Here is a 26,586-nt window from a genome sequence, read left to right as displayed (position 1 = left end):
CGGGCCCCGCCTCCTACTGCTCCATTGGGTCCTTAGGCAGGCTCTGCCTCGCCCCCAAGCACCCATAGGATGCACGCTTGTGGCCCCGCCTCCTGAAGTTCCTAGGCTCCCGCACCAGGCTCGAGTAGGAAGCCCGTATCTCCCGGGCGCTTCCGGCCTGAAGCTGGCGCTTGCGCTCTGCTTCTGGCCGACTTCGAAGTCGGAGGAAGAGCCTTCTCTGTGTTTGCGCGCCTTGGCCGCTGGGGGGCGCCAGAGACGCGGAGTCCTTTCGCGTTCTAGAGCGTGACTCCTCCCCTCCTTGGGCAGCCCGGCACTAGACCCAGCGGGGATCCAAGCAGCCCCGGGGAGAGGGAGGCTGCGTACCCGGGCCCAAGATCACCGGGCGACTGGCAGATGCGTGCTGCAGGCCCCGGCCACAGGAGCAGCGCTACGGATGCGACTGCCCTGGCCTTGGATATGCCAGATCTAGTGTCCACCCGTCCATGGGACTGGTCGCCTGACTCGGCCTGCCCCAGCCTCTGCTTCACCACACTGGTGGCCAAATAGCCGATGTCTAATTCCCCACACAAGCTCATCCCCGGCCTCTGGCGATTGTTGGGGAATTCCCTCCCTAATTCACTCCTAAGGCTCATGGAGAGTTGCTAGACCTGGGACTGCCCAGGGAGGCACACACAACCAGGTGAGGTGGCAGCCAAGACCTCTCCCATGTCCCTGCTTTTCTTAGGTGAGTGTCCTATGGTCCTGCCCACAGCCCTCCGCAGGGCAGGGCAGGGCAGGGCAAGGCCTGGTGGGAGTGGCCTTTGCCCTCTGGCAGTTCAAGACCACTGATCTGGAGTTCTGGCTCCTCAGAACTCTTGAGTCCATTGGGAAGGACCAGCCTGGCCTTCCCAGCACTGGATTCTAAGCTCCGGAGGATAAATCTGGCCCCAAGAATCCTGCCCCCAGGAGCCTCTGCCCACCCTCCCCCATAGCTCAGTGACTCAGCCCGGCAACCATGCCAGGGCTGAACTAGCTGACACAGTGGGAGGAGCCCTGAAGTGGAAGACAGAGATCCTCCTTTCACTTTCCCTACCCCTCAGGACACACAGGTGAGCTGGAGAGGGTAGGGAGCCAGGCAGACCCTGTTGACCCGAGTGGGCAGATTGGACAGAGTCCTAATCTTGCACTTGGGACTGGGGAAAGGGGCGTTTCTGAGTGACAAAGAGCCGGGTGTGGTCTGGGACTGGGAATGCCGTCAGGGTGGACAGAGGATGCAGTGGAAGGCCACCGAAGGGCCAGCCTGGGGTGGGGCAAGTTGATGCTGTGCTGGCCCAGGGCGGGGGTGGGGAGTGAGAGTGGGTGGTTAGGGATGAAGAGACCATGGAGGCCTAAGGGCCTCTCTGTGCCCCAGGACAGCCATGGCTCCAAAGCGAAAGTGCTCGGTACAGACTGAGGGCCCTGAGAAGAAGAAGGGCCGGCAGGGGGGAAGGGAGGAGGACCCCTTCCGCTCCACCGCTGAGGCCCTCAAGGCCATGCCCGCAGAAAAACACATAATCCGTGTGGATCCAACATGTCCACTCAGCAGCAACCCTGAGACCCAGGTGAGCTGCAGTCCCCAGTCAGGCCCAGAGCCTGCCCGCTGATAAGCACAAACACACCCAGGCCACTCCCTCAGGGCTCAGTTCTGGTTTTGGAGCCCAAGGCCCCCAGGTAAGCGCCAGAGCAAGGCCATGTTCTCCTGACCCCAGACATCAGGGCTGTGTCCCATCAGGTCCAGGCGGGTCACGTCTGCCCTTCAGACCCCATGCAGGCCTCCCCCAACCACACTTAGGGAAAGGCTCTGACTACATCAGTCTCCTGGGTGCTCACCCATGTCCCCTCAGGGCAGAGCCATGTCCCTCTCAGATTCCCCCATCCAGGGCCCAGTTGTGTGCCCCCGGAACTCCCCACACCCCCATGTCAGGGTTTAGCCATGTCCTCTCACACCGCATCCCCTACCGAAGAGCAGTGACCGCCCAAGCTTCCAAGACAGGGTCCCTCTGACTCCCACTGCTGTTGGACTCCTGTCCCCATCAGAGCCCTCTCGGTGTGCAGCCAGGCACCCCATCTGACCCCAGCCAGCCTGCCCCCTACCTCCCCTCTGGCCCAGGTGCATGAGGACTACGACTGCACCCTGAACCAGACCAACATCGGGAACAACAACAACAAGTTCTACATCATGCAGCTGCTCCAAGATGGCCAGCACTTCACCTGCTGGAACCGCTGGGGCCGTGTGGTGAGTGCCCCGCCTGCTCTGCACATACTCCCCAGGGTCCCCAAAAGGCCACAGCTACTGAGTGGGGGGACACCCCCAGCTGTCCCGGGGCACTCAGCACAGGGCCTGGCCCAACACACAGGCCAGCAAATGTTGATGGTGGACATACCCCTGAAGGCTGTCGGTTTCAGGGAGAGGTAGGCCAGTCGAAGATCAACCACTTCACAAGGCTAGAAGATGCAAAGAAGGACTTTGAGAAGAAATTTCGGGAAAAGACCAAGAACAAGTGGGAGGAGCGGGACCGCTTTGTGGCTCATCCGGGCAAGTACACGCTTATCGAAGTACAGGGAGAGGATGAGGCCCAGGAAGCTGTGGTGAAGGTGAGATGGCCAGGGAAGGTGGGCGGGCCCTGGGCTGAGGGAGGGGACTGGTTGGAGAGTCCCCATTGGTTGGGCTCTGCCACTGCCCAGCTGAGCAGCCTCAGCCACAGAACTCCCCTCTGGCCTCAGGCTGGCTGGTCTCTGTCTGGTGTCACGCCCTGCCCAGCTGCTCCTGCCCACATGTGCCCTCTATCTTCAGGTAGATGGAGGCCCAGTGAGGACTGTGGCTAAGCGGGTGCAGCCCTGCTCCCTGGACCCAGCCACGCAGAAGCTCGTCACTAACATCTTCAGCAAGGAGATGTTCAAGAACACCATGGCCCTCATGGACCTGGGTGAGGGGTGAGAGGCAGGCAGAGTGGCAGGGGCTTCAGGGTGGCAGGGCTGTGGGGCTGAGTCTCCCCACTCCCCTGTCCCTCCAGATGTGAAGAAGATGCCCCTGGGAAAGCTGAGCAAGCAACAGATTGCACGGGGCTTCGAGGCCTTGGAGGCTCTGGAGGAGGCCCTGAAAGGCCCCACGGATGGTGGCCAAAGCCTGGAGGAGCTGTCCTCCCACTTTTACACTGTCATCCCGCACAACTTCGGCCGCAGCCGGCCCCCGCCCATCAACTCCCCTGAGCTTCTGCAGGCCAAGAAGGACATGCTGCTGGTGAGGGCTGGCAGGGGTGCGGGCAGGCAGTGGGGCAGTGAACAGACAGCCTAGGCGAGCGAGATGAGGTACAGGTAGCCGAGAAGGCCCACAGGGATGGGTTGCCTGGACAGGCTGACAGACGGGTGGGGAAGGCCAGGCAGACAGATAGGGTGGGAAGGGAGAGGTGGATACACAGTTTGGGTGGCTGCATTACCAGTTGTGTGAGAGAGGATAGGGCAGTCCAGAGGTCAAGTGGGAAGACAAGCTGCCAGGGCCCATCATCCTAGGTGCTGGCAGACATCGAGCTGGCACAGGCCATGCAGGCAGCCCCTGAGCAGGAGAAGATGGTGGAGGAGGTGCCACACCCCCTGGACCGAGACTACCAACTTCTCAAGTGCCAGCTGCAGCTGCTAGACTCTGGAGCACCTGAGTACAAGATGAGTTAGGCCCCATAGAGGGGCCAGGCTATCAGTGGGCACCGTCCCTCTGCCCACCTGCCCTTGAGGTGCCCAGAGGAATACTCACCCTCAGCCTTCTCTTCTTGTGTCTCCAGGGCCTGAGGAGGGCTTGGGACTGGGGAAAGAAAAGAGGGTGATTAGCTCCTGAGCCTCCCACCCTGGCAACCAGCTTCTGCTCTCCCCACAGGTGATACAGACCTACCTAGATCAGACTGGCAGCAACTACAGGTGCCCTACTCTTCAACATGTCTGGAAAGTAAACCGAGATGGGGAGGTGAGGGAGGTTCCTCCACACCCTTCCCCATCATCACTGTGCCTTAGGAAGATGTCCTTGGCTTATCTGCCCCTTAGCAAATCGTTTAGCAACTCTGGTCAGTTTTTGCCGGCCATGAGTGCGTGTGAGTAAGCAGAGGGGCGCTAGGCCTTGGTCACACCTCTGAGCAGCAGGGCAAGGCGCCTGAGTGCTTGGGTGGCAGGACTCCCATTTCTCACTTCCTCTCCACTCAGGAAGACAGATTCCAGGCCCACTCCAAACTGGGTAATCGGAAGCTGCTGTGGCATGGCACCAACACGGCCGTGGTGGCCGCCATCCTCACTAGTGGGCTCCGCATCATGCCACATTCTGGTGGGCGTGTTGGCAAGGGAATCTACTTTGCCTCAGAGAACAGCAAGTCAGCTGGCTATGGTGAGGTGCCCCTCTGGGCCAAGCCCTGGGAGGGTTGGCACTAAGGTGGATTAGACCCAGTCCTTGCCCACTGGAAGCTCATGGTGAATCCAAGAGAGGAATCCTTTAATGGTTAATGACTACAGTGCTCAGTGGGTTGTCCTGGGCTTTGGCGGCGGGGTTCTTAGAGGAAGTGTCTGATGGTCAGGGATGGCTTCCTGGGGGAGGTGATACAGATAGGATGGGTGCACCAACCAGACCTGGGAGGGGGTAAAGGGGGAGCCTTTGAGCCAGGTGTGGTGGCACACACCTGTAGTTCCATCTACTTAGGAGGCTGAGGCAGGAGGAGCGCTTGAGTCCATGAGTTTAAGGCTGCCATGAGCTATGATCACATTCTAGCCTGTGTGACAGAGCCAGACTCCATCTGAAAAAAATAAACATAAAAAAGAGATGTCAAGGCAAGGGGATGGGCAGAGAGGCTGGGAGGATATGAGGATGTGGCAGGTCGGGGCTTCCAAACACTTCCTGATACTGGAGCTCAGAGCAATGCCTAGTGGGGGCAGGGTGGGTTAGGGGCACAGAACGATCGATGAGGCTTTATCCAGAGAGTGATGGCGAGCCCAGCTGGACTTGTCTGTAGCAGGATCCCAGTGGCTACAGCTGTGGAGACAGGGGCAGCAGCCAGAGGCTGAAGGGAGGCCATGCTCTCATCCAGGCTGGAAGTGATGTGTGCCTGGCCCAAGGGCTGGGAGGTGCAGGGGAGGGAGCCCGTGAGAGGTACATGTAGGAGGTGGGACGAGAAGCGTGTGGGAAAGGGTCAATGCTGTCTCCAGTGACTTCTGAGTTTCCGGCCAGGAGTGTCCTCACCAAAATGACCTCCCCAGACCAGCTCCTCAGCCCAGGTTGACCTCATCATTGGAGGCCAGCTGGCCAAGAGAGCAAGGACAAGGGATTCATCCCAGAACAGATGGGGCTGAAGTTCTAGGATGCCTGAGGTCACCAAGAGCAAGGGTCTACCAGGAGGGCAGAGGAGCTTAGGAAAGAGTGGCGGGGTGGAGGGCTCAGGAGAGCCAGGGTGAGGAAGTCCCAGGTAGGGACTGATGAGGTCAGGAGCAAAGTCAGCAGAGCAGGCCAGGGAGAAAAGCCCTTGCCCTGGGTTTGGTCACTGGGAGGCCATTGCTGACCTTGGTGAGGACAGCAGAGGGTGCAGAGGCCTGGCCATAGGGAGCACAGTAAGGTGGAAGGGAGTGGGCCAGGACAAGGAGGGAGTGACGGCTGGAGGAGAGTGAGCCTTTTCTTGCTGGAGCAGCAAAGCCAGAAGGGATAACATCGCAGCAGAGAGCGGCCCCGTGGGTCAGCAGGAGGAAGGCCGAGCTGCCCACTGGTGCCTCCCTGTGTCCTCCAGTTACTGGCATGAACTGTGGGGCCCACCATATCGGCTACATGTTCCTGGGTGAGGTGGCCCTGGGCAGAGAGCACCATATCACCACGGACAACCCCAGCTTGAAGAGCCCACCTCCCGGCTTTGACAGTGTCATTGCCCGAGGCCACACCGAGCCTGGTGAGTCCTCAGAAGCTGGACAGCCCAAGGAGAGAGGTGGGGCCGAGCTAGGGGCTGGGACATTTTCAGGGAGAGGGCTGGGAAGAGGGACAAAAAGAAGCTTCCCTGCAGTCACTCAGTTTGTCATTTGACAAATATCCACTGGTTCAACAAATCATTCCTGGTCATCCCGGAGGGCTTCAAAGAGAGGAGTCTTGACTGAACATTGAAGGACGAGTACGAGTTTCCCAGAGAGAAGTCGGGGCAGACACCGCAGGCAGAAGCCCCAGCCCCTGCAGTGGTTTGGAGGTGGGCAAGGTGGAAATGAGCAGGCGTGCCCTGTGACAGACGTGGAGAGCGTAGGGGGCAGGACTTACTCATAAGGCCAGGGACCAGTGACCCCTGGGCCATCCTGGCCCTTGCTATGCCCTGCAGATCCGACCCAGGACACAGAGCTGGAGCTGGATGGCCAGCGAGTGGTGGTGCCCCAGGGCCAGCCTGTGCCCTGCCCAGAGTTCAGCAGCTCCACATTCTCCCAGAGCGAGTACCTCATCTACCAGGAGAGCCAGTGTCGCCTGCGCTACCTGCTGGAGGTCCGCCTCTGAGTGCCCGCCCTGTCCCCCGGGGTCCTGCAAGGCTGGACCATGATCTTCAATCGTCCTGCACATCTCTGGTACCCCTATGTCACTCCTTTTTTTCAAGAATACAATACGTTGTTGTTAACTATAGTCACCATGCTGTACAAGATCCCTGAACTTATGCCTCCTGTCTAACTGAAATTTTGTGTTCTTTGACCCACATCTGCCCAGTCCCTCTCCTCCCAGCCCATGGTAACCAGCATTTGACTCTTTACTTGTGTAAGGGCAGCTTTTATAGGTGCCACGTGTAAGTGAGATCATGCAGTGTTTGTCTTTCTGTGCCTGGCTTATTTCGCTTAGCATAATGTGTACCATATTCACCCATGTTTTCACAAATGACAAGATTTCCTCCTTTTTTAAGGCTGAATGGTACTCTGTTATGTATATGCACCACATTACCTCTATCCGTTCATCTATCAGTGGACACCAGGGTGCTTCCATATCTTGGCTATTGTGAATAGTGCTGCAGTGAACTGGGAAAGCAGACATCTCTTGAACATTCTGATTTCATCTCCCTTTGATGTATACCCAGTAGTGGGGTTTCTGGATCCATATCACCCCTTCTTACCAGGCTCCCCTGTGTCCCAGACATCAATCCCTTCCCTCCAATCCCTGTTAGCCTTGATGTGGCTGTGGCCCCAGAGTCTTGCCTCCTGAAGTGATGGGTGTGGTAGGGGCGTATTACAGGGACACAGATGCAGCAGCCTCCTCAAGGGGCACAGCTGAGAGTGGCTTGGATCCCACATCCACCCAGGCCGTCCATCCTGGCCTGGACTGCATGTCGGAGCCATGTGGTTACCAACGTAGGCTAAACTGCAGGCATACGCAAGCAGCTTTACTAAACATGGTATTCTCTTGCCCCAACCTCTGCCTATCTGTGCCACAACTGTGCTGTTCTTGGGCCTCCAGCCACACTCCAGGGAGCGGGTGCTCACATCGGTTGATGTGGATCATGCACATACTCCTTGCCCCTCCTGGTCCATAACTGCAACAACCTGCTTCCTCCAATTGAGGCTTCAAGGGGGACCCCCACTGTCAACTCAGAACTATTTGTCATCTGGGGACCCATGTGGTGATTCTGTCCTTTATCCCAGACATTGCCAGGTGAATCAAGCATTCCTCATGTCTTGGCACCAAACATCCCTTTGTGTCTTTTCTTTTCTTTTTTTTTTTTTTTTTTTTTTTTTTGAGCCTGGGTCTTACTCTGTCACCCAGGCTGGAGTGCAGTGGTGCAACCACTGCTCACTGCAGCCTCAGCCTCCTCAGGCTCAGGTGATCCTCCCACCTCAGCCTCCAGAGTAGCTGGGACTACAAGTACATGACACCACACCTGGCTAATTTTTGTGTTTTTTGTAGAGACCGAGTTTTGCAATGTTGCCCAGTTTGGTCTCAAACTCCAGGGCTCAGGTGATCCTCCTGCATCTGCCTCCCAAAGTGCTGGGATTACAGGCGTGAGCCACTGCATGCAGCCTCCTTTGTGTCTTAATCTAAATGTTACAAACAAGTTGAGCATATGTGAGAGGGGCACAGCTCTGCAATCATGAAAGGAGGCAGTTCAGGCAGGAATGCCAGTGATCACCAGGCAGGTCATCCTATCCACAGACAAGGGGTGCCATTGCTGGAGCAGGCCAACATCCAGGCTAGGGTTGCACATTGCATTTAGTTGTTGTGTCTCTTTAGTCTCCTTTAATCTGAAAACACTCCTCAGTCTTTTTTTTTTTTTTTTGAGACGGAGTCTCGCTCTGTCGCCCAGGCTGGAGTGCAGTGGCACAATCTCGGCTCACTGCAAGCTCCGCCTCCTGGGTTCACGCCATTCTCCGGCCTCAGCCTCCCGAGTAGCTGGGACTACAGGCGCCCGCCACTGCGCCCGGCTAATTTTTTCTATTTTTAGTAGAGACGGGGTTTCACTGTGTTAGCCAGGATGGTCTCGATCTCCTGACCTTGTGATCCGCCCGCCTCGGCCTCCCAAAGTGCTGGTATTACAGGCGTGAGCCACCGCCCACGGCCTTTTTTTTCTGTTATAACTTTGACATTCTTGACACTCGAAGAATACAGGCCAGTTGTTTTATAGAATGTCTCTCAGTTTAGGTTTCTGTAATGCTTTGTCGTGATTAGATTTAGGTATTGTATGGGCAGGAATGCGACATAGATGATAAGCCCTTAGGGAATTCCATCTATAGGGGCATGGCTCATTCTTGGTGATGTTAAATAATTTTAATCATCCATTAAGGTGATGTCCACTATGTTTCTCCACTGTGAAGCTGCCATTTCTCCCTTTTGTAATTAATAATCTGTGGGGAAATACTGTTGGGTGTAAATGTCCCTTTCCTCATCACCTTTCACCCACTAGCTTTAATATCCATTGATGATAACTGAAATCAACTACCTGAATCAATTTTTGCTAAGATGATTGCAAATGGTAGTTATCTAACTCCATCATTCCTTTTATATGTATTAGTTTACATTATCCTTTCTGCCTTTATTATCAGTGTAGACTCATGGATTTTGATTTTATTCAGTGAGTTATAATCCATTACTATTCATTAGTTATTTTGATCCTCAAATTGTCCCAGATTTGGCCAGCACAAGGTCCCTTCTGTGTCCCAATCATTTTTTGAGCACATCCTTTCTCTCTGGCATCACAAGATGTTCCAGGTTCATCTCGTACAAACCTGGAATCAACCATTTCTCCAAGGAGCCCTGGTTTCCTGGAGCAGGAAATGTTTAGAATCCAAGATCTGGGCAATAGATGTGCTCCTTGGTACTGAGGTGTCATTGCTTTTAAGTCCTTTCAGCAAAGAGAGCTAAGGAATGTGTATATGTGGCTGGGCGCAGGGGCTCTCACCTGTAATCCCAGCACTTTGGGAGGCCAAAGTGGGAGGATCTCTTGAGCCCAAGAGTTCAAGGCTGCAGTGAGTTATGATTGCAACACTACATTCCAGCCTGGATGACAGACTGAGACCCTGTCTCTTAAAAAATAAAAAAGGAGGCCGGGCGCGGTGGCTCAAGCCTGTAATCCCAGCACTTTGGGAAGCCGAGACAGGCGGATCACGAGGTCAGGAGATTGAGACCATCCTGGCTAACACAGTGAAACCCCGTCTCTACTAAAAAATACAAAAAAAAACTACCCGGGCGAGGTGGCAGGCGCCTGTAGTCCCAGCTACTCAGGAGGCTGAGGCAGGAGAATGGCGTAAACCCGGGAGGCGGAGCTTGCAGTGAGCTGAGATCCGGCCACTGCACTCCAGCCCCGGTGGCAGAGCGAGACTCCGTCTCAAAATAAATAAATAAATAAATAAATAATAAAAATAAAAAAGGAAAAAAAGAAAGGGGAGAGGGAATATGTATGTGTGAATAAATAACAAACACATCTCTCTATATCTATTTCTGCAGTTCCAGTCAAACACCACAGAGTTCTTCCATTCTTCCCCAATTCCCTATTTCCTTGATTCTCAAACAGTAAGAACCTGGGTTTCCATCAACATCAATGTATCTACTTGTTTGCTCAATCGTACACAAAAAGGAGTTTCAGAATTGCCATACCAATACCCTGTAAAAAAAAAAACAAATGTCCTAAATAGAGCTCAAGATGTATCTGATCTTACTCAGTATTTTTTTTTATCTTTGGACTGAGGGTCCACGGTCAAAGTAACAGTTTGAATACAGGTTCAGTTGTTATTTGGATTGGTTCTTTCTCTTCAATGTAGTTATGTTATTCATTTGAAATACAGGTAGGCTCAGCCATTTCTGTCTACATTCTTCTTTGTTACTTTATTGTTTTCAATATGTGGAACATTAACATAGTTCCAAAAGGTCCACTCTATGCAAGGTGTGCTCAGAAGAGTCCTTCTATCCCCGTTACTCCATTCCTACTCACCTGCTGAAGGGAGCCAGTTTCATTAGTTTCTGGTATATCCTTCCTGTGTGTGTGTTTTTTTTTTAACTTTGTTTTGTTTTTTGCAAATGTTGCAATACACACACATACATACACATGCTAACAAAGTGTTTTAATTTTTTATTTATATTGATGATGTTGAAGGGAGCATGAACTCTGCAACCCACCATAGTCCCCACCCCTCCCTGTCGCCTTCCCCAGTCCACTTTTCTCATTTGCTGTTCCCACTTGGCCCTACTGAGCTCTCTCCAGGCCCTGGTAACGCAGGGGCTGCCCCGGGCCTACAGAGCTACCTGGGTAAGGACCAAAACTTCAAAAATCCAGCTTCACCTCCTACAGGCAAATGCCCAAGTTCAAGTTGTATTCAAGGACAGGAAGGGACACCTGTGTGGACAGAGCTCCAGGAAGCAAGTGACCTGGATTCCAGGTCCAACTCAGCTGTGTGACCTGGGACCCATTTCTCCACTTTCTGGGCAGGCCCTACTTTTCTCATCTGAATAATGGAGAACTGCACTGGAGCCCTTTGAATTCCAACACAAAATTAGTTAAACCAAGAGGTCCATGTGCTGTCTTCACCATCTAGATCTGCAGCGATGCTGACCCTGTGTCTGTGAGGGGTGCTAGGGCCACAGGCACAAGTGAGGCTCAGATGAGGTCCCTGCTCTCATGGAGCTTACATTTTAGTAAAGCAGGCTCTAATCAAATGTATGCATAAATATGAAATACCATAGCAGGTAGGGAAAGTGCTGGGAAGAAAAATAAAGCAGGATAAAAGGATTTGAGTGATGGGAAGGTGGAACAATTTTAGAAAAGATGGTCACAGGCTGGGCACGGTGGCTCATGCCTGTAATCCCAGCACTTTGGGAGGCCGAGGCAGGCGGATCACAAGGTCAGGAGATCGAGACCATCCTGGCTAACACGGTGAAACCCTGACTCTACTAAAAATACAAAAAAAAAAAAAAAAAAAAATTAGCCAAGTGTGGTGGTGGGTGCCCATAGTCCCAACTACTCAGGACACTGAAGCAGGATAATGGTGTGAACCCGGGAGATAGAGCTTGCAGTGAGCTGAGATCGTACCACTGTACTCCAGCCTGGGTGACAGAGTGAGAACCCATCTCAAAAAAAAAAAAAAAAAAAAAAGGCCGGGTGCAGTGGCTCACACCTGTAATCCCAGCACTTTGGGAGGCCGAGGCAGGCAGATCACGAGGTCAGGAGATCGAGACCATCCTGGCTAACACAGTGAAACCCTATCTCTACTAAAAATACAACAACAAAAAAAAATTAGCCAAGTGTGGTGGTGGGTGCCCATAGTCCCAATTACCCGGCACGCTGAGGCAGGATAATGGCATGAATCCGGGAGGTGGAGCTTGCAGTGAGCTGAGATCGTGCCACTGCACTCCGGCCTGGGTGACAGAGTGAGAACCCATCTCAAAAAAAAAAAAAAAAAAAGAGGCCGGGCGCAGTGGCTCACACCTGTTATCCCAGCACTTTGGGAGGCTGAGGCGGGCGGATCACGAGGTCAGGAGATCGAGACCATCCTGGCTAACACAGTGAAACCCCATCTCTACTAAAAAAATACAAAAAAATTAGCTGGGTGTGGTGGTGGGCGCCTGTAGTCCCAGCTACGCGGGAGGCTGAGGCAGGAGAATGGTGTGAACCCAGGAGATGGAGCTTGCAGTGAGCTGAGATGCGCCACTGCACTCCAGCCTGGGCAACAGAGCAAGACTCCGTCTCAAAAAAAAAAAAAAAAGGATGGTCGCTGAAGGTCCCTCTCAAGCAGAGACCTGAATCATGTGAGGGAGCAAGCCATGGACAGATCTGCAGCAAGGGTGTTCTTGCAATGGAAACAGCAAATGCAAAGAAACTGGCTTGAAGGGCGGAAGGAACACAAGCAGACTGCTGTGGCTAGAAATACTGTGGGCAAGGAGGAGGGTGAGCTCAGAAAGGGGCAGAAAAGGCAGATAAAAGGGCCTGGTTCCCATCACAGAGGAGCCGAGATTCTATTCTGATCTATTCTGATGACGGGAAGCTCTTGGAGGTATGAGAGCTGGGTCATGCCCCCATCTGCTTTGTTTTTAGAGGGATCCACTTCAGCCACTGTGTAGAGAGTGGACTGTAGAGTATATGTCAGTTAACATCCAGTCAGCAAAACAGAAATTACCCTAGGTATTTCAGACAAGGGAAATTTGATACAGGGAAAGAATTGAATGACCAAATGGGGGATGATGAGGCAATCCAAAGATTAGCAACAGCCGGAAGTCACTACCACCCTAAGACTGGAGAGATAAAGGAAGTGAATGGTGTTCTGATGCCCAGAGGCTAGGGTCGCCCTGCAGGAGCCAGAACCACAGAGGGGGCCACCTGAAGGGAGCCCCTGGCTGAGCTTCAGAGGGCAATAAATCCTGGCTTCTTCCCTCCTCCCATCCGCCAGTCTTTTGCTGGTAGCTTTCATTGGCTGAACATACCCAAAGTCAGTTGACAAAGGAGCCTGGGAAATACAGTTCCCAGGAAGGCACTGGGGAAGAAGGGAATGAATCTGAGGGCAAACAAGGCAGATGGCCAGCACAAGGTGCAGGAGCCGAGGCCAGGAGACCAGCTAGAAGGATGCTGAAATGGTCCAGGTGAGAGGTGGTGGTGGCTGGGACCAGTTTGATGGTGATGGTGAGAAATGGCTGGATTCCAGAGACCTCAGCGGTTTGGATATAGGGCGTGGGGGAGAGGGAGGCATCCTGAGATGGAGTTCACTAAGATGGAGAAGATTCTGGGAGGAGCAGGTTGCTGGGGAGGGGTCAAGAGTCATGGTTCTGTTTTGGACATAGGAAGTTTGAGATGCCCATTAGTGAAAGTCCTGGGGGGGAAATGTTGAAAAGGCAGCTGGATACCCAAGAAAAGAGGAAGAGGCTTCAGATACCAATGCAAGCTATCAGACTATAGATGGGGTTTTGCCATGAAACTGGGTGCCATACCTGGGGGCATATGCCCTACTGGGGTTACACGGCTTTCCATGAGCCAACCACATTGGGGCGGGGAACCCTGCCATTCACTGATTAGTCAGGACTGGGTTTTGTGCCTAATCAGGAAAATGGAGGGTGAGGATCTTGTTCACCCAAACTTCCTGTCCTGAGAATTGGGGAGGGGTGGTTTCCTAAAGAAAATTCAGGGTGTTTAGCCAGGTGTGGTGGTTCGTGCCTGTAGTGCCAGGTACTCGGGAGGCTGAGGTGGGAGGATCGTTTGAGCCTGGGAGGCAGAGATTACAGTGAGCCAAGATTGTGCCACTGCACTCCAGCCTGGGCAACAGAGACCCTGTCTCAAAAAAAAAAAGAAAAGAAAAAGGAAAGAAAAAATTCAGGGTGCTTTTACCAGAAGGGCACCTGTTTGCTAGCAGCAAAAACAAAAGCAAACAACAGCAACAAAAAACCAAAGAGCATCTGCCTGCTAAGGCCTCCTCTCACTTATCCCACACAGTATCATGGAGCACCTATTCTGTGTGAAGTTAATATTAGCTGAGCACCTACTATGTGCCATGTCCTATGCTTTTCTCTTACTTTTCCAGCCTCCTTTCTTTCCGAGAGAACTAGCCCTCTTGGGGGGCCAGGGCATGCCTAAGGGTCCTCTTGCTTCAGCTTTTGTCTCACTGGTACCTCAGTTTCCCTTTAATATGAGAGCTAAATGCTGTGATTACCCCCATTGATGAGGATGGGGGAAGACAGAAGATGGGGGCCACTTCTCACCACTGAGAAAGGTAGAGCAGACTCTGGCTGACTCCAAAGCCCACACTCTAACCTTCTCAAGTCTAAGCTCCAGGTCTGTGCCTGCTCTGTCCTCCACCCTGCCACCCTAGAGGCACCCCCAGGCACTTCCACAGCAGAGCCTCCAGCCTTCAGCTGGCAGCTGCTAGGACCCAGGGGGCTGGCGCCAGGCCCTGCCCTCCCTTGCCAGCCCTGTGTGGCAACATCAGAGTGACAGCCAGTACCATCTCCGACAGGGGCTGAGTTGCTAGAGCTGGGCTGGGGCAGGGGAGAAAGACAGCAGACTCATCCTTGCACCCCTCCATGGGCCTGGCCAAGCCCCCAAGAGGATGGCAGCCTGGGCGTCGGAGCCACCTCCTGGGCAGCCAATGAGGTGAGGGGCCGGAAGAGCAAGGGACAAGAGGAGCAGGGGACAGATGATGGAAATCCTGCAGCTGTAGGCTCCATTTTGCCATCTACATCCCAGCGCAAGGTGAAGCCTGAGAGCCCAAATGGCAAACTCCACAGGGCTGAATGCCTCAGAAGTCGCAGGCTCGGTGGGGTTGATCCTGGCAGCTGTCGTGGAGGTGGGGGCACTGCTAGGCAACGGCGCGCTGCTGGTAGTGGTGCTGCGCACGCCAGGACTGCGCGACGCGCTCTACCTGGCGCACCTGTGCGTTGTGGACCTGCTGGCGGCCGCGTCCATCATGCCACTGGGCCTGCTGGCCGCACCGCCGCCCGGGCTGGGCCGCGTGCGCCTGGGCCCCGCGCCGTGCCGCGCCGCTCGCTTTCTCTCCGCCGCTCTGCTGCCGGCCTGCACGCTCGGGGTGGCCGCACTTGGTCTGGCACGCTACCGCCTCATAGTGCACCCGCTGCGGCCAGGCTCTCGGCCACCGCCTGTGCTCGTGCTCACCGCCGTGTGGGCCGCGGCTGGGCTGCTGGGCGCGCTCTCCTTGCTCGGGCCGCCGCCCGCACCGCCCCCTGCTCCAGCTCGCTGCTCGGTCCTGGCTGGGGGCCTCGGGCCCTTCCGGCCGCTCTGGGCCCTGCTGGCCTTCGCACTGCCCGCCCTCCTGCTGCTCGGCGCCTACGGCGGCATCTTCGTGGTGGCACGTCGCGCTGCCCTGAGGCCCCCACGGCCGGCGCGCGGGTCCCGACTCCGCTCGGACTCTCTGGATAGCCGCCTTTCCATCTTGCCGCCCCTCCGGCCTCGCCTGCCCGGGGGCAAGGCGGCCCTGGCCCCAGCGCTAGCCGTGGGCCAATTTGCAGCCTGCTGGCTGCCTTATGGCTGCGCGTGCCTGGCGCCCGCAGCGCGGGCCGCGGAAGCCGAGGCGGCTGTCACCTGGGTCGCCTATTCGGCCTTCGCGGCTCACCCCTTCCTGTATGGGCTGCTGCAGCGCCCCGTGCGCTTGGCACTGGGCCGCCTCTCTCGCCGTGCACTGCCTGGACCTCTGCGGGCCTGCACTCCGCAAGCCTGGCACCCGCGGGCACTCTTGCAATGCCTCCAGAGACCCCCAGAGGGCCCTGCCGTAGGCCCTTCTGAGGCTCCAGAACAGACCCCACAGTTGGCAGGAGGGCGGAGCCCCAGCATACCAGGGCCCACCTGAGAGTTCTCTCTCCTGAGCAGGAGAAAGGAGGGTGGTTTCCGTGGGGGCTCATCCAGCCCCTGCACAGGTCACAGCAGGTGCCCTGCTGGACATCTGGCACTGGAACAGGAGGAGAAAGGGTATCTGCAGGCTTTTGAGGCCCACGGACTTCTGAGAGCCAGGAATCCTGGGGTCTGGGCCCAACACTGCATAGCACTGTGCACAGGCCGACCCATCCTTAGGCCTCAGCTTTCCCATCTGCACCCTGCAGCATCTCTAAGGGCCCCTCCAGCATAGGTGGTTTGTGAAACTCACAGGTGGTCCCCAGGCCAAGGTGGGCAGGTGTTACAGAGAAGAGGGCCCTAAGGGCTCACAACCAAAGTGATCCGCCAAGCAGGACAGTATCTGCGTTACAGCCACAGCAGGAAGAACCACTGGAGAGACACTCGGAGGGACTTCCCTGACATCTGCACCAAGGAGAGTCTGGACAAAGCTACTGAAACTCCTCCATCTGCTTCTAAAATGCCCAGAAGACAACTGGACCAGTTTGGTGTTAGAAGTAGGAGGTTGGACGACTTCATCCCCAAAGGGTCCTGAAGCACCAGAACTGGCGTGTGGAAGGGGCCGAGGCCTAACTGAGGTTGGTGGATTCACACATGGGGGTCCTCCAGGACCTCAGCTGCACCCATTTTCTGGAGGTTTTGCTGCCCACAACACCAGTATTTCACAACTTCCTGGTCGCTGAGAATATTTATTCAAAAACAGGGATTGAAAAAACTGTACAGAGTGTCTGCTGCTGAGAACTGGGCCCCTGCCCCATGCCACTCCCCCAGCTACCTGGCAGTGCCCCCTCTTTAGGGTGCCCCCTGACAAGCCCAGCCAGTTCATTCCAGTCAAAAGGGTATCAGTGGAAGCAGCAAGAAATCTGCAGGTGGTGGGGAGAGAAGCCTGGCCCCAGCTACCCCGCTGGGCCCTCCTCCCTGACTCCCAAAAGGATGCAGTAGGCCAGGAAGCCCTAAGGGATGGGGAGTGTGTGAGTGACACCCCCCATGGTGGGGGCACTAGGGAGTCTCCTGGCTGCTCCCTGTATCCAAGCACAGAGCTGAAGAGGTACGCCCCCTGCTCTGGGGCTGCCGCAGCTCAGACCCCTGGGCCAGAAACTGCCCCTACTCTGAGAGAAGGAACTCCCATAGACGGAGGCAGGGTAGGGGGTGCATCCATGCGTCTGGGCGTTAGCGGCGTTTAGGACCCCAGGGTGGAGTCTCCTTGGGCGGGCAGGGTGCGGAGGCAGCCCCCTGCTGGTGGTCCTGCCTGCCCCTGCCTGTACCTCAGCTGGCCTCAGTAGGGGGAGAATTTCTGCCGCTCAGCCTTCTTGCTCCCATTAGCCGCTGCCATCTTGGCAGTGTAGGCCGCCAAGCCCGGCGGCGGCCCTGGGGAAGCAGGTGGTAGAGCCAAGAAGGGCACAGGCTTGAGGCCGATGAAGTTGGAGAGGGAGATGGCATAGGGTGTGCCCAGCAGGCCTGGGGGAGCTGTGGGCAGGGCCGTCAGGGGTGGCGAGAAGGGGGCAGGCAGGTCTGCGGGGGCCGAGCCGGGCGTCCCCCCAGAGGTAGACTTGGCCGTCTCTAGACTGGAGAGAGGGATACAGAGGGGAGACGAAGGGGAAAGTGGGAGTGAGAGAGGGACAATGAGGGCAGAGATGGGTATGAGATTAGATGAAAGGCAAGAAAGAGGCAGTGAACAGAGAACAATCACAGGGGGTGGATGTGTTTGAGGGGAAGATGGGAAATGTGGAAGAGGAAGGGAAGAAAGGACAAGCAGATATAGCATGAGGTGCAGGGAGAAATGGGGTTGCCAGAGACCCAGGGAAAAGAGACAGCAATGGAGAATGAGAGGTGGATATAAAGGGGGGAGATGGGGCAACAGAGGGTGAATTAGGCGAAGACCATGGGGAATTGGGGTAGGGTTAGGAGAGGCAGAGGTCGGGCCCAGACAGAGAGAGGAGGCCAGCTGTCCTCTCCCCACCCCTGCCTTTCTTGGGCACATGAGAACCGTGACCTGCTCCCCTGCTGCCGCCCAGCCCACGCTCACCAGGCAGTGATGAGGTACTGGGCCAGGGCGATGGAGACCGGAGAGCCAGTGATGGTGACATGCCGCTCCCCAGCGCCCTCTGCTTGGTTCCCGATCTTGATGTGTGCCCCTGACATCTGCCGGATCTCGCTGATCTTGCTGCCCTGGCGCCCGATCACACAGCCAATCAGCTAAAGGGAAGACAGAAATCAACCCTGGGTGAGGCGCAGACCCCCAGGCCCCTTACCCACTCTCCAGCCATCCCATCCCCTGCTCACATCGTTGGGAACCAAGAACTCCTGTGAGCTGGTCTGTGTGCCGGGATCCAGTCCTGAGGGGGAGAAGAGGGACTGAGTGTGGTTCTGGACCTTTCCCATGCCACCATTTCCACTCTCCCTGGAAGGGAGGGGGCTGCCCTCTTAGGACCCTCCCCTGCCTCCTTGTGCAGGGGTGGCTCACCTGGCACCACACTGGGTGTGGCAAAGGGGACCGCATGGCTTGAGAGCTGCTGGAGCTTGGTGACCTGTGCCAAAGAGGGGTCAGAGGTCAGAGGAGGCATGGTTCAGGAAGGGGTGCCTTGGGCTATGGGTCACTCACCTCAGCTGGGGTAACAGCCCCATACTGACCCTGGACAGAGAAGCCCTGTGGGGACAAAGTGGGTGAAAAGGGGGTTACTGTGACATTAGGGCAGTTCAGCGACAGTCACTCCTTCCCTGCTCCCTGGACCTCCAATTCCTTCTTCCATCCCCTTCTCCATCTCAATTCCCCTTCTCCAGTAATGTGTCCCACTGCTCCTGTTGTTCCCCTCACCTGGTTGGCAGAGAGAAGGACAGTACCTAGGGAGAGGCTCGGATGGTACGGGATAGTGGCTCCTTTGGGTGGGGACTGGAAGGCATAAACAGGGAGGCTCTGTCAGGACCCTCTCAGACTCCAATAACCTCTCCAACTGCCCAGTGGCCTCAGGCCCCCACCATGACCCCCAGGGAAATGCACATGATCCCCGGAGCTCATCATCCATCCCTGCAGCCCTGCCCTGCACCACCTGTGGCACAGACATAGGGTTTGGGGTGCCCGACAAGGCAGACCCAGGGCCCACCTCCTGCCCCCACTCCCTGCCCCAGGGCAGCACCTCCAGGATAACAGCGCAGATCTGGCGCACACACAGGATGATGGCATCAGGCACCCCAGACACCGTAACAGCTCGCTCTGTGGAGTTGGGGAGCAGGTCCCCTGCCACCTGTACCTGGGCACCTGTAGTCTGCAAACAGAGAACAGGGGCCACTTCTAGCTGCTCCCGTAACCCAGAAAAGGGCTGCCTAGGCTCAGAGCTCTCTAGTTGGGAGGACGCCATAAGCCCAACACCCCTCTTGCAACTGCTCCCTTGCCCCGGACTCCCTGTGTGCGGTATCCCTCTCCCCTCACCTCTCGGATCTCCTTGATCTTGGTGCCAGCCTTCCCAATCAGTGAGCCACACTGACTGGCAGGGATGACAAGGCGCAGGGTCACTGGAGGCCTGGAGACATTTCCACCATTTGCAGGAGCAGCACAAAGGTCCTGACAGGGAGACGGTGGGTTGGCCATGCTCGTCCCTGCTACATCCGCCCAGGAGTCAGGAGGGTACCCTTTCCCCAGTCCCACTTCAAGGGAACACTACCCTGGGCTTGACCTCCCCTCCCACCCACAGCCACTATCTGAAGTCAGAGTTGCGTTCCTCCTAGGGAACCACTCTTGGTCTCCTGCCCTGGCCAGCCACGGACCTCATCCAGTTTGAAAGCAATCATGGAGACTGCATGGAAGACAGCCGCTGTAGACCCGGTGATGGTGGTGATGCGTTCGGGGCAGGAGCCCTCGGAGATGGTGATCCGGGCACTGCTCTGCAGATACAGAATGAGCGCCGGGCAGCGGGGCATCTTCCCTGCTCCCTTGCCAGAACTTGTCTGCCTGCCCCACTCACCAAGCCCCAGGCAAGGCTCAAAACTGCCACCCTCTGGGGCACTCACTGGTCAGCCCAGAAGGAGTGGTTCAGGGAGAAAGTGGGGCAGGGATCTCCCCTCCACATCAAGTGCCCTGGGCTCCTCCCCCAGACTCCATCCTCACCTGCTCCCGGATTCGCTTTACAGTCTCACCCTTCTGTGGGAGAAAAAAACAGAATCGCTCTTAACTTAGAGGTCACAGCCTCCTTCCCTGGGCTGAAGCCTCAGCTGGAGGGGGATGTACAGAGCAGAGCTGGGCACCTACCTTCCCGATGATGCTGCCCACTTCCTGCGGACAAGACAAGAGCCGTCAGATGGGTGCCAGTGCCCAGGCCCAGCCCCTCCCCATTGGGATAGCCAGTGAAACCCAGCCCAGCCCAGCCTCACCTCGCCTTGCCCTCCACCTCCCACTCACCTTCCCATGCATCAGCATCCGCAGCGTGAGGGTGATGCTGAGCTCTGGCTCCTCCTCCAGTCCCCCATCCGAGCCGCTCATTCTGTCAAGCGAGGCTGGGGCCACAGCGACCTGCAAGTGTGTCCACGCTGCGACCTGGCCGGCTCTGGCAGGGGCAGCCAAAGAGGGGTTCGAGAGGAGCCCAGTTCACCCTGTCCCTGCCCTTACATGGGGACCCCAGAGCTAGGCTAGTCAAACTCCCAGAGGAAAGAGACTGCATGGACCTTGAGTGCCACACATTCCTCTGACCGGATGCTTATGTGTGTCTCACGAGCTGTGCAAGCCTGGGGAGCCCATTCAACCCTCTGAGCCTCAGCTTCCCCATCTGTAGAAGGGGGATACAAATTCCCATCTCCAAAGAGTGATGAGAATTAAAACAATAAGCACATATATGGTAGGTACCTAGTCTTTCCCTTACCCTGAGACACTAAAATAAATAATTAACTAGGAAGCCTATGGGAGTCCAGAGAGGAGAGCCTCCTCCCTGACCTCTTGGAAGAGGGAACCTCTGTGGATTGGGCCTTGAAGGTGGAGCTCAGGCTGAAAGCTTACTCCATATGAGAGGCACTTGCGTCCAGCAGCCAGAACCTCTACAGAAGAGCAGCTGGGGAGGAAGCTGGAGCAGCCATGGGAAGTCTTGAAGCGAGGGAGGCCTCGGGTGTGGTCAGGTCTTGCCCCTGCCTGGTAAAGGCTTGAGGCAGGGGTTGAGGGGGGAATTGAGGCATACCTCCCACCTACCAGAAGTCACTAGGGCAGAGGCTCACTACAGACACCTCTGGGCAGGGTTCATTCAGCACTGGGCTGCAGTGGGTGGGGCACAGCATGTCAGGGGACTGCCAGTTCTGCACGTTGGTTTCCAATCTCTCTCCTATGTGCTGGAAATGGCCTTGGGAACAGGAGGTAAGAAGTGTCCAGGCTGGCCACATTCCCAGCCTGGAACACTTTCTACTGTACCAGAAACAAGTCACTTGGGCTCTGAGTCTCAATTTCCTCACTCATAAAATGGAGGGAATACCTCTCCCTGGGATTGCGTGATGGGTAAGAAAAGGATTTGGTGGGCTGCGGGAATGTCAAGGCCATTAACTGATGGAGAAAGGTGGAGCCTGAGATTAGCTGCTGGGATTAGCTCAGCAGTCGGCCCTCCCCACCCGACCCTTTTTCATGCCCCGACTTAATCCTGAACCTTAATCCTGCTTGGAAATCCCTCTCCTTAGGCGTCTGTCTCCTGCCAAGGCTCAGCCTTGATGGGGAGCTCACTGGTGGACCAGAACCCTATGGGGAACACAGGGAGTGGGACTAACTGGTGCTAAGTCTGGGCCAAGACCAAGCTCTAACACTGCAAATTCCTCATGCCCAGAAGGGTGTGGGGTGAAGGATGAGTGTGCTGGGCTTGGAACACTCCAGAAGTCTCTGGGCGCCTTCCTCCTCAGCCCCCTGCCCCATCCCGACATGACAGGAAAGGGCATGGAGTTCTGTCTAGCGCCCTCTTCTGAACTCCCCTTGCTAGACAGAGCTTGAGCACAGAAGGTGAAGGGGGCTCCCAGCCTGGCTCCTTCTCAGAAGCCCCAGCAAGCCACCGTATGGCATAAGGTCTTTGTTTCCTCACCTATCCAACGGAGGTGACACCCTGCTCCCCTGGGCGCAGCTGCTCCTCCTTCTATTTGAGTTCTGCCATAGGGACTCCAGAGGGTGGAGATGAGCAGTGGATGCAGGGACTGTGCTCTCCGAGCATCCTGGCCAGCCTCATGCTGGCTGCCCTTGCTAGACATTCCCCCAGCTGCCTGCACTTCCCCCATCAAAGCACTTGTGATGACGTGCTTGGTTTCTGCCTCTCTGGACAGCCAAGCCCAGGAGCCCCTTGGAGCAGGAGCCAAGGCTGCTGCCTTCTCCTTATGTCCCCAGGGCTCAGTTCAGAGCCAGGCCAGAGAAGGTGCTCAGAACATACTGAGCTCAGCTGGAACTCAGCTAACATACTGGTTAGCTGAGCAGATGAATTCACTGCACAGAAGGAGAACCTGATGCCTGGAGAGGATCGGTAACCTGCCCAAGGTCACAGAGAGGTGGGACGTGGTGGGACTAGCATTGCTAGTGTGGGGCTATCCAAAGCCCCACCTGCCTCCCCTTTCAGGCTGCTCCTGTCTGGATCTGTTAGTCCTCTTCGTGGAGGGCAGGCTCCTTCCAAAGTGGGGATTGGGCTTCAGCTGTCTCTGAGACCTTGCCTGGCTAGTAGACAGGGATCCTATTTGGAAAGGACTGACAACTTGTCCAGGGCCTCAGTCTTAAGTTCCAAAATTTTCTGGGATTCAAGGACCCCCCTGGGATGGTAACCAGTGGGAGACCTGATATTGTCCCCAAACCATCTCCACATGACCTCTCGTGGCTCCAGGAAAAATGGGGCAGGAGGGCTGGAACATGGCCAGAACTAGAGCTTTTGCCATGAAAAGATGCCTGGGTCTCCAGCAGAGACCCACCGCCCCAAGTCCAGTGGGTAACTTTGCCCAGGTCCTCACCTAACCTAGACCTTGGTTTACCCACTTGCATTGTGTTTAGGGGCTTGGGGTAGGGAGAGAGTTGCTGGTCTATCTGCGCCCTTCCTATTCTGAGAGACTCTCAAGGTCTTTCCCATCTTTAGGCAAGAACAAGGGGTTCTAACCCATGTCTTCCAAATTATTCTCCTAGGGCCCAAGGAACAAGCAGCCCCATTAGGCATCACTGGCTCCCCCTGCCCTCACTGGGGCTCTAGGGAGTTATTTGTTGCTCCAGCCTGGTGGGCCCTGGGTCTTTGCTGGGCCACCCACGTGGCAGCCACACAACATGCCACAGTGACCTCCAGCTCACCTCCGAGGGTGCCCAGCCCCCTCTGGTCAGCAGGGCTCCCTGGCAGGACACGCCAAGCTCACACCAGGCCTCTGACCTCGGGCATTCCCTCCTGACTCCCAGGCCCCCTCCCCAGCCCCAGTGCCCACTTCTTCTGTCCCTGGCTTTCTGCCACTCAGGCTGGAGGGGGTGGCGGGGGGGGGCGGTGACAGCTGTGTAAGCGATGGCGGCTGCCCCCTTCCTGCCCCTCCCCCCCAGCTGTCTCTCTCCCATGACAGCTGCCCAATCAAAGGGCTGGGGGCTTAGCCAGCTCCCCCCACATGCAGGGATCAAGTGTCCACCCTGCCTTTGTTCTGGAACAAGAACAATCCAGGGGAGGGGAGGGCTCCTGGGGCCGGGCGATTCAAGTAGACTGGCCCGCCCCTTGGGGGATTCCCTCTGCTCTGCTGGCCAGAATGTCTGGACCAGCTAGGGCCTGTGGACCCACCTGGGCTTCACTCTCCATCTCACATCCCCCTACATCCCCTCAGCACCCCCAGCTCTCCACCTAGCAGCCTCCTTCTCCTATTCCCACTCCCAAAGCAGCCATGCTAGCCACACCCAGTGATGCTGGGGAATGGCTTGGAGCATCCGGGGAGGCAGGGTGTGGTGAGGGTGGAACCTGGGCCTGAGCAGGTCTACATCAAGGGCTCCTAACTCTCCTGCCAAATCCTTTCTCCGGAGATGCTCACTCTCCTAACTAGCCAGGCCTTCATAAGAATTGCCCCAGCGTCCTTGGACACATGTGCCCAGCCTCTTGGCCTCCCAGCCTCCGGGGATGGCCAATCATCTGCAGTTGGGAGAGGAGGAGGGGAGTGGGGAGCCTCAGGTGAGCATCCTGGGGTCCACAAGCTCCAGCCTCTGGCTTCTTGATTCAGATCTGCCACACAGAGAAAGTGCCAGGAAGGGAAAGGCAGCTCTGACAAGTTGGCAGGTGCCAGAAATGCTACAGCTTCCATACAGCATCATTAGGCAGCCCCCAGGAGTCTTCGGAACCAAGGCAAACCAAGTCAAGTCCGGGCCCAGGCTTGGCTCCAGGAGAAAGGACACAGCCTCCTCATGGTACCCATCCCCTCACTCTCTCACTTACACTGAGAAAGACCTCCAGCTTCCATTCTTCGTGCTGAAAACTGTATACTTACTCTGCTGCTCAACAGCCACCCATGGCTCCCCAGTGCCCAAAGAATAAAGCCTGAGCTCCACGGACAGACCATTAAGGACCTTCGTGATCCAGCCCCCGTCTCTCTTGTCTCATCTCCACCCCATCCTTCACATATGGCAGGCTGCAGAACACACGTAGCACCTCCAGCCCTTCAGGCCTTTATCCAGGCTTACCTCAGCTCAAAACACCCATCCTCCCCACTCTCTGTCAAAATCCTTCTCAAATGTCACCTCCTCTGTGAAGCCCTCCCCAGGCTTCCAAGTCAGATGTGATCACTCAGGCCTCTGTGCCCCTCAAAGATGTTGCTGCAACTCAAAGAAGTCCCCGTTGGGCATTTCTGAGCCCGTCTTTCCACTATACACAGAGCTCCAGAAAGAGGAAATTTGAGACAGGACCAGGGTCAGTGTGCAAGGAGAAGAGTTAAGGTTCGTGGGGCCTGGGGACATTTGGAACCAAAGATGGGGCTAAGGGTCCCGGAGGAGTAATGAGAGTAGAGTGAGAAGACCCAGAGGTGAGGGGCCAGTCACATGGGCAGAGGTAGGACCTACCTGGACAGGATTCCCGGTTCGTTTCTCAGCATCCCCAGCCCTACTCCTGCCGTTTCACCAGGACTAGGAGCTCCCTAGGTATGCTGCTGGGGTGGGGGATTTGCGCTGTGCTTTAGGTTTTCAGAGGGTGAGAGCAGAGTGGGTCTCCTCACGCAAGAGGGGGACTGGAAGAAGAGCTGGGGGGTGGAGTACGTTTCACAGAGTCGAGTTGGGCTCAGCCTGTCACAGCTGGAAAGGCCTCACCAATCACAAGAGGGGCCTGAGGCCCAGAGAGGAAGGGAAATATTTCTAAGTCTACATGGGAGGCAACTGGCAGAGCTGGAGAACCCAGGGGTCTACCTGTGCAGTTCAGAGCTCTTTCCTCAAGATGTCAGCGCCACTGGGCAATGGTGATGGAGGCTGGAGGGGCAGCAGTGATGGGAGTAGGGAGGATGGACAGCCTGTCTGGGGACACAGGGTGGGGCAAGCCAGCCTCCTCGTGGTCTGGGCCTGCCAGGGTGTGTGGGCTGCCTGCTCCCAGCCCCCCACCCTGAGCATGCAAGAAGAACAATCCCCTTGTGTTTGGGCAGCCTGAGCCTGCATGCTGATGAAGGCTAGGGGGTGGGGGCTGGGATGGGGGTGCCCTGGAGGTTGAGGGGGCTCCAGGACCTGGGAAGGCCAGGGAATTTTTTCAGATGGGGAAAGAACAGGGTCCCAGGTACTGGTCCTGAGGCAATAAGGGTGACCCAGGGAACAGGGAGGGCATGAGCTCAGCTCCTAGGGAGTTCATGGGTTTTAAGAGCCTTTGTGGCGGAAGGCGAGCCCCTGGGGACACATGTCCTGCTGGTTCAGCACGAACATGAGCATCCTGGGCTTGGTGGGGAGAAAGGAATGCAACTGGCCCTGGGTGCATCACCTTGGAGACCACTCCCCTGGGTGCTGGGGCCGGGTGGGGCACTGGGTGCCACAGGTCTCAAGATGGCGGGCCAGGGATAGGGGAGAGAGGAGGCGGGCACCTCCCTCTCCTGGCCAGGCAGGCATGAGGGCCAGGTTGAAGTGAGTAGCAGAGCCTCCCACCCCCACCGCCCAGGACCCCAGCCAAGAAGCTAGGTCAGAGCTGAAGGGCTGAAGAGCTATGGGGCAAGAGGGACCACTCTGAGCCCCCAGCTGTCATCTCCATACACCCCTGGCCTGGAAGTCTGTATCTGGCTCCTCCAAGGACTACAGAGGATAGGAAGGGGTGTGTGCCCAGCCAGGAGCTACAGGGGAGTGGCAGATGAGGGCAGAGATGGAGCAGAACCAGAACCCAGGGCAGGAGGCAGATAGAGGAGCAGGCCCAAAGGACAGAAACAGCGAGCGGGATGGGGGCCTCAAATCTGGGATCTAAGGTCCAGGAAGCCCCTCCCTGGTGCCGACAGCGCCTCTGGCAGACCAGCGCCCCCCACCTGTGCAGGCCTCAGCCGTGTGGGACAGGGAACGTGTTCCTCACAGTCTCACAAACCTGGGACCCCAACAGAGGGATCCAGGCGCAGGCTCCCTGACCCCGGGCGAACCCCCAAACTTCGCGGCCCGCCATGCCCCGCCCGGCCCGCGCCCTACCTCGCTGGGGCTGTCCTGCGGCGGCGGCGGCACGGCGGCTGGGCCGCTCAGTCCCACATTGTCCCCGGGAGAGGCGGCCGCTCACAACTGCGAGTGACATCAGCTGCGAACAATGAGGGGTTTGACAGGCGCGGAGCCCGGCCGGCCCGGAGCCCGGCTCCGCGCCCCCCCCCACCCCCCGGCCCGCCCGGCCCGGCCCCTCCC

At 56.6% G+C, this 26,586-nt stretch overlaps 3 protein-coding genes across 6 annotated transcripts; 2 read left to right on the top strand and 1 right to left on the bottom strand.

Moving 5' to 3' along the window:
* Positions 1 to 323: 323 nt before the first annotated feature.
* On the top strand, positions 324 to 6,896 carry PARP3 (poly(ADP-ribose) polymerase family member 3). The gene is made up of 10 exons (XM_025377894.1): positions 324 to 724; positions 1,396 to 1,580; positions 2,129 to 2,254; positions 2,425 to 2,613; positions 2,813 to 2,945; positions 3,033 to 3,259; positions 3,887 to 3,973; positions 4,207 to 4,384; positions 5,769 to 5,924; positions 6,401 to 6,896. Exons 1-10 carry the CDS (start codon positions 706 to 708, stop codon positions 6,655 to 6,657), a joined length of 1,557 nt encoding a protein of 518 aa, XP_025233679.1. The 5' UTR covers positions 324 to 705; the 3' UTR covers positions 6,658 to 6,896.
* Positions 6,897 to 14,341: 7,445 nt separating this feature from the next.
* GPR62 (G protein-coupled receptor 62) lies at positions 14,342 to 16,526 on the top strand. Its single transcript, XM_025377183.1, has one exon. The coding sequence runs from the start codon at positions 14,674 to 14,676 to the stop codon at positions 15,763 to 15,765; it is 1,092 nt and encodes a 363-aa protein (XP_025232968.1). The 5' UTR covers positions 14,342 to 14,673; the 3' UTR covers positions 15,766 to 16,526.
* PCBP4 (poly(rC) binding protein 4) lies at positions 16,476 to 26,554 on the bottom strand. Of its 4 annotated transcripts, none has more exons than XM_025377173.1 (14): positions 26,383 to 26,539; positions 20,977 to 21,124; positions 20,200 to 20,344; positions 20,050 to 20,073; positions 19,909 to 19,941; positions 19,569 to 19,685; positions 19,234 to 19,365; positions 18,941 to 19,069; positions 18,622 to 18,696; positions 18,409 to 18,453; positions 18,271 to 18,334; positions 18,090 to 18,142; positions 17,833 to 18,002; positions 16,476 to 17,371 (listed from the first exon to the last, which is right to left on the bottom strand). In XM_025377173.1, the coding sequence occupies exons 3-14, from the start codon at positions 20,278 to 20,280 to the stop codon at positions 17,083 to 17,085; spliced, it is 1,212 nt and encodes a 403-aa protein (XP_025232958.1). In that variant the 5' UTR covers positions 20,281 to 20,344; positions 20,977 to 21,124; positions 26,383 to 26,539; the 3' UTR covers positions 16,476 to 17,082. The 4 variants fall into 4 exon arrangements, with proteins under 4 accessions (XP_025232958.1, XP_025232956.1, XP_025232957.1 ...); XM_025377171.1 differs by lacking the exon at positions 20,977 to 21,124 and adding an exon at positions 20,791 to 20,929; XM_025377172.1 differs by lacking the exon at positions 20,977 to 21,124 and having other exon boundaries at positions 26,383 to 26,554.
* Between the last annotated feature and the right edge of the window lie 32 nt (positions 26,555 to 26,586).

This window comes from Theropithecus gelada, chromosome 2 (assembly GCF_003255815.1).
Source record: "Theropithecus gelada isolate Dixy chromosome 2, Tgel_1.0, whole genome shotgun sequence".
Classification (NCBI taxonomy): Eukaryota; Metazoa; Chordata; class Mammalia; order Primates; family Cercopithecidae; genus Theropithecus; species Theropithecus gelada.
This window is presented reverse-complemented; position numbering and strand designations above follow the sequence as displayed.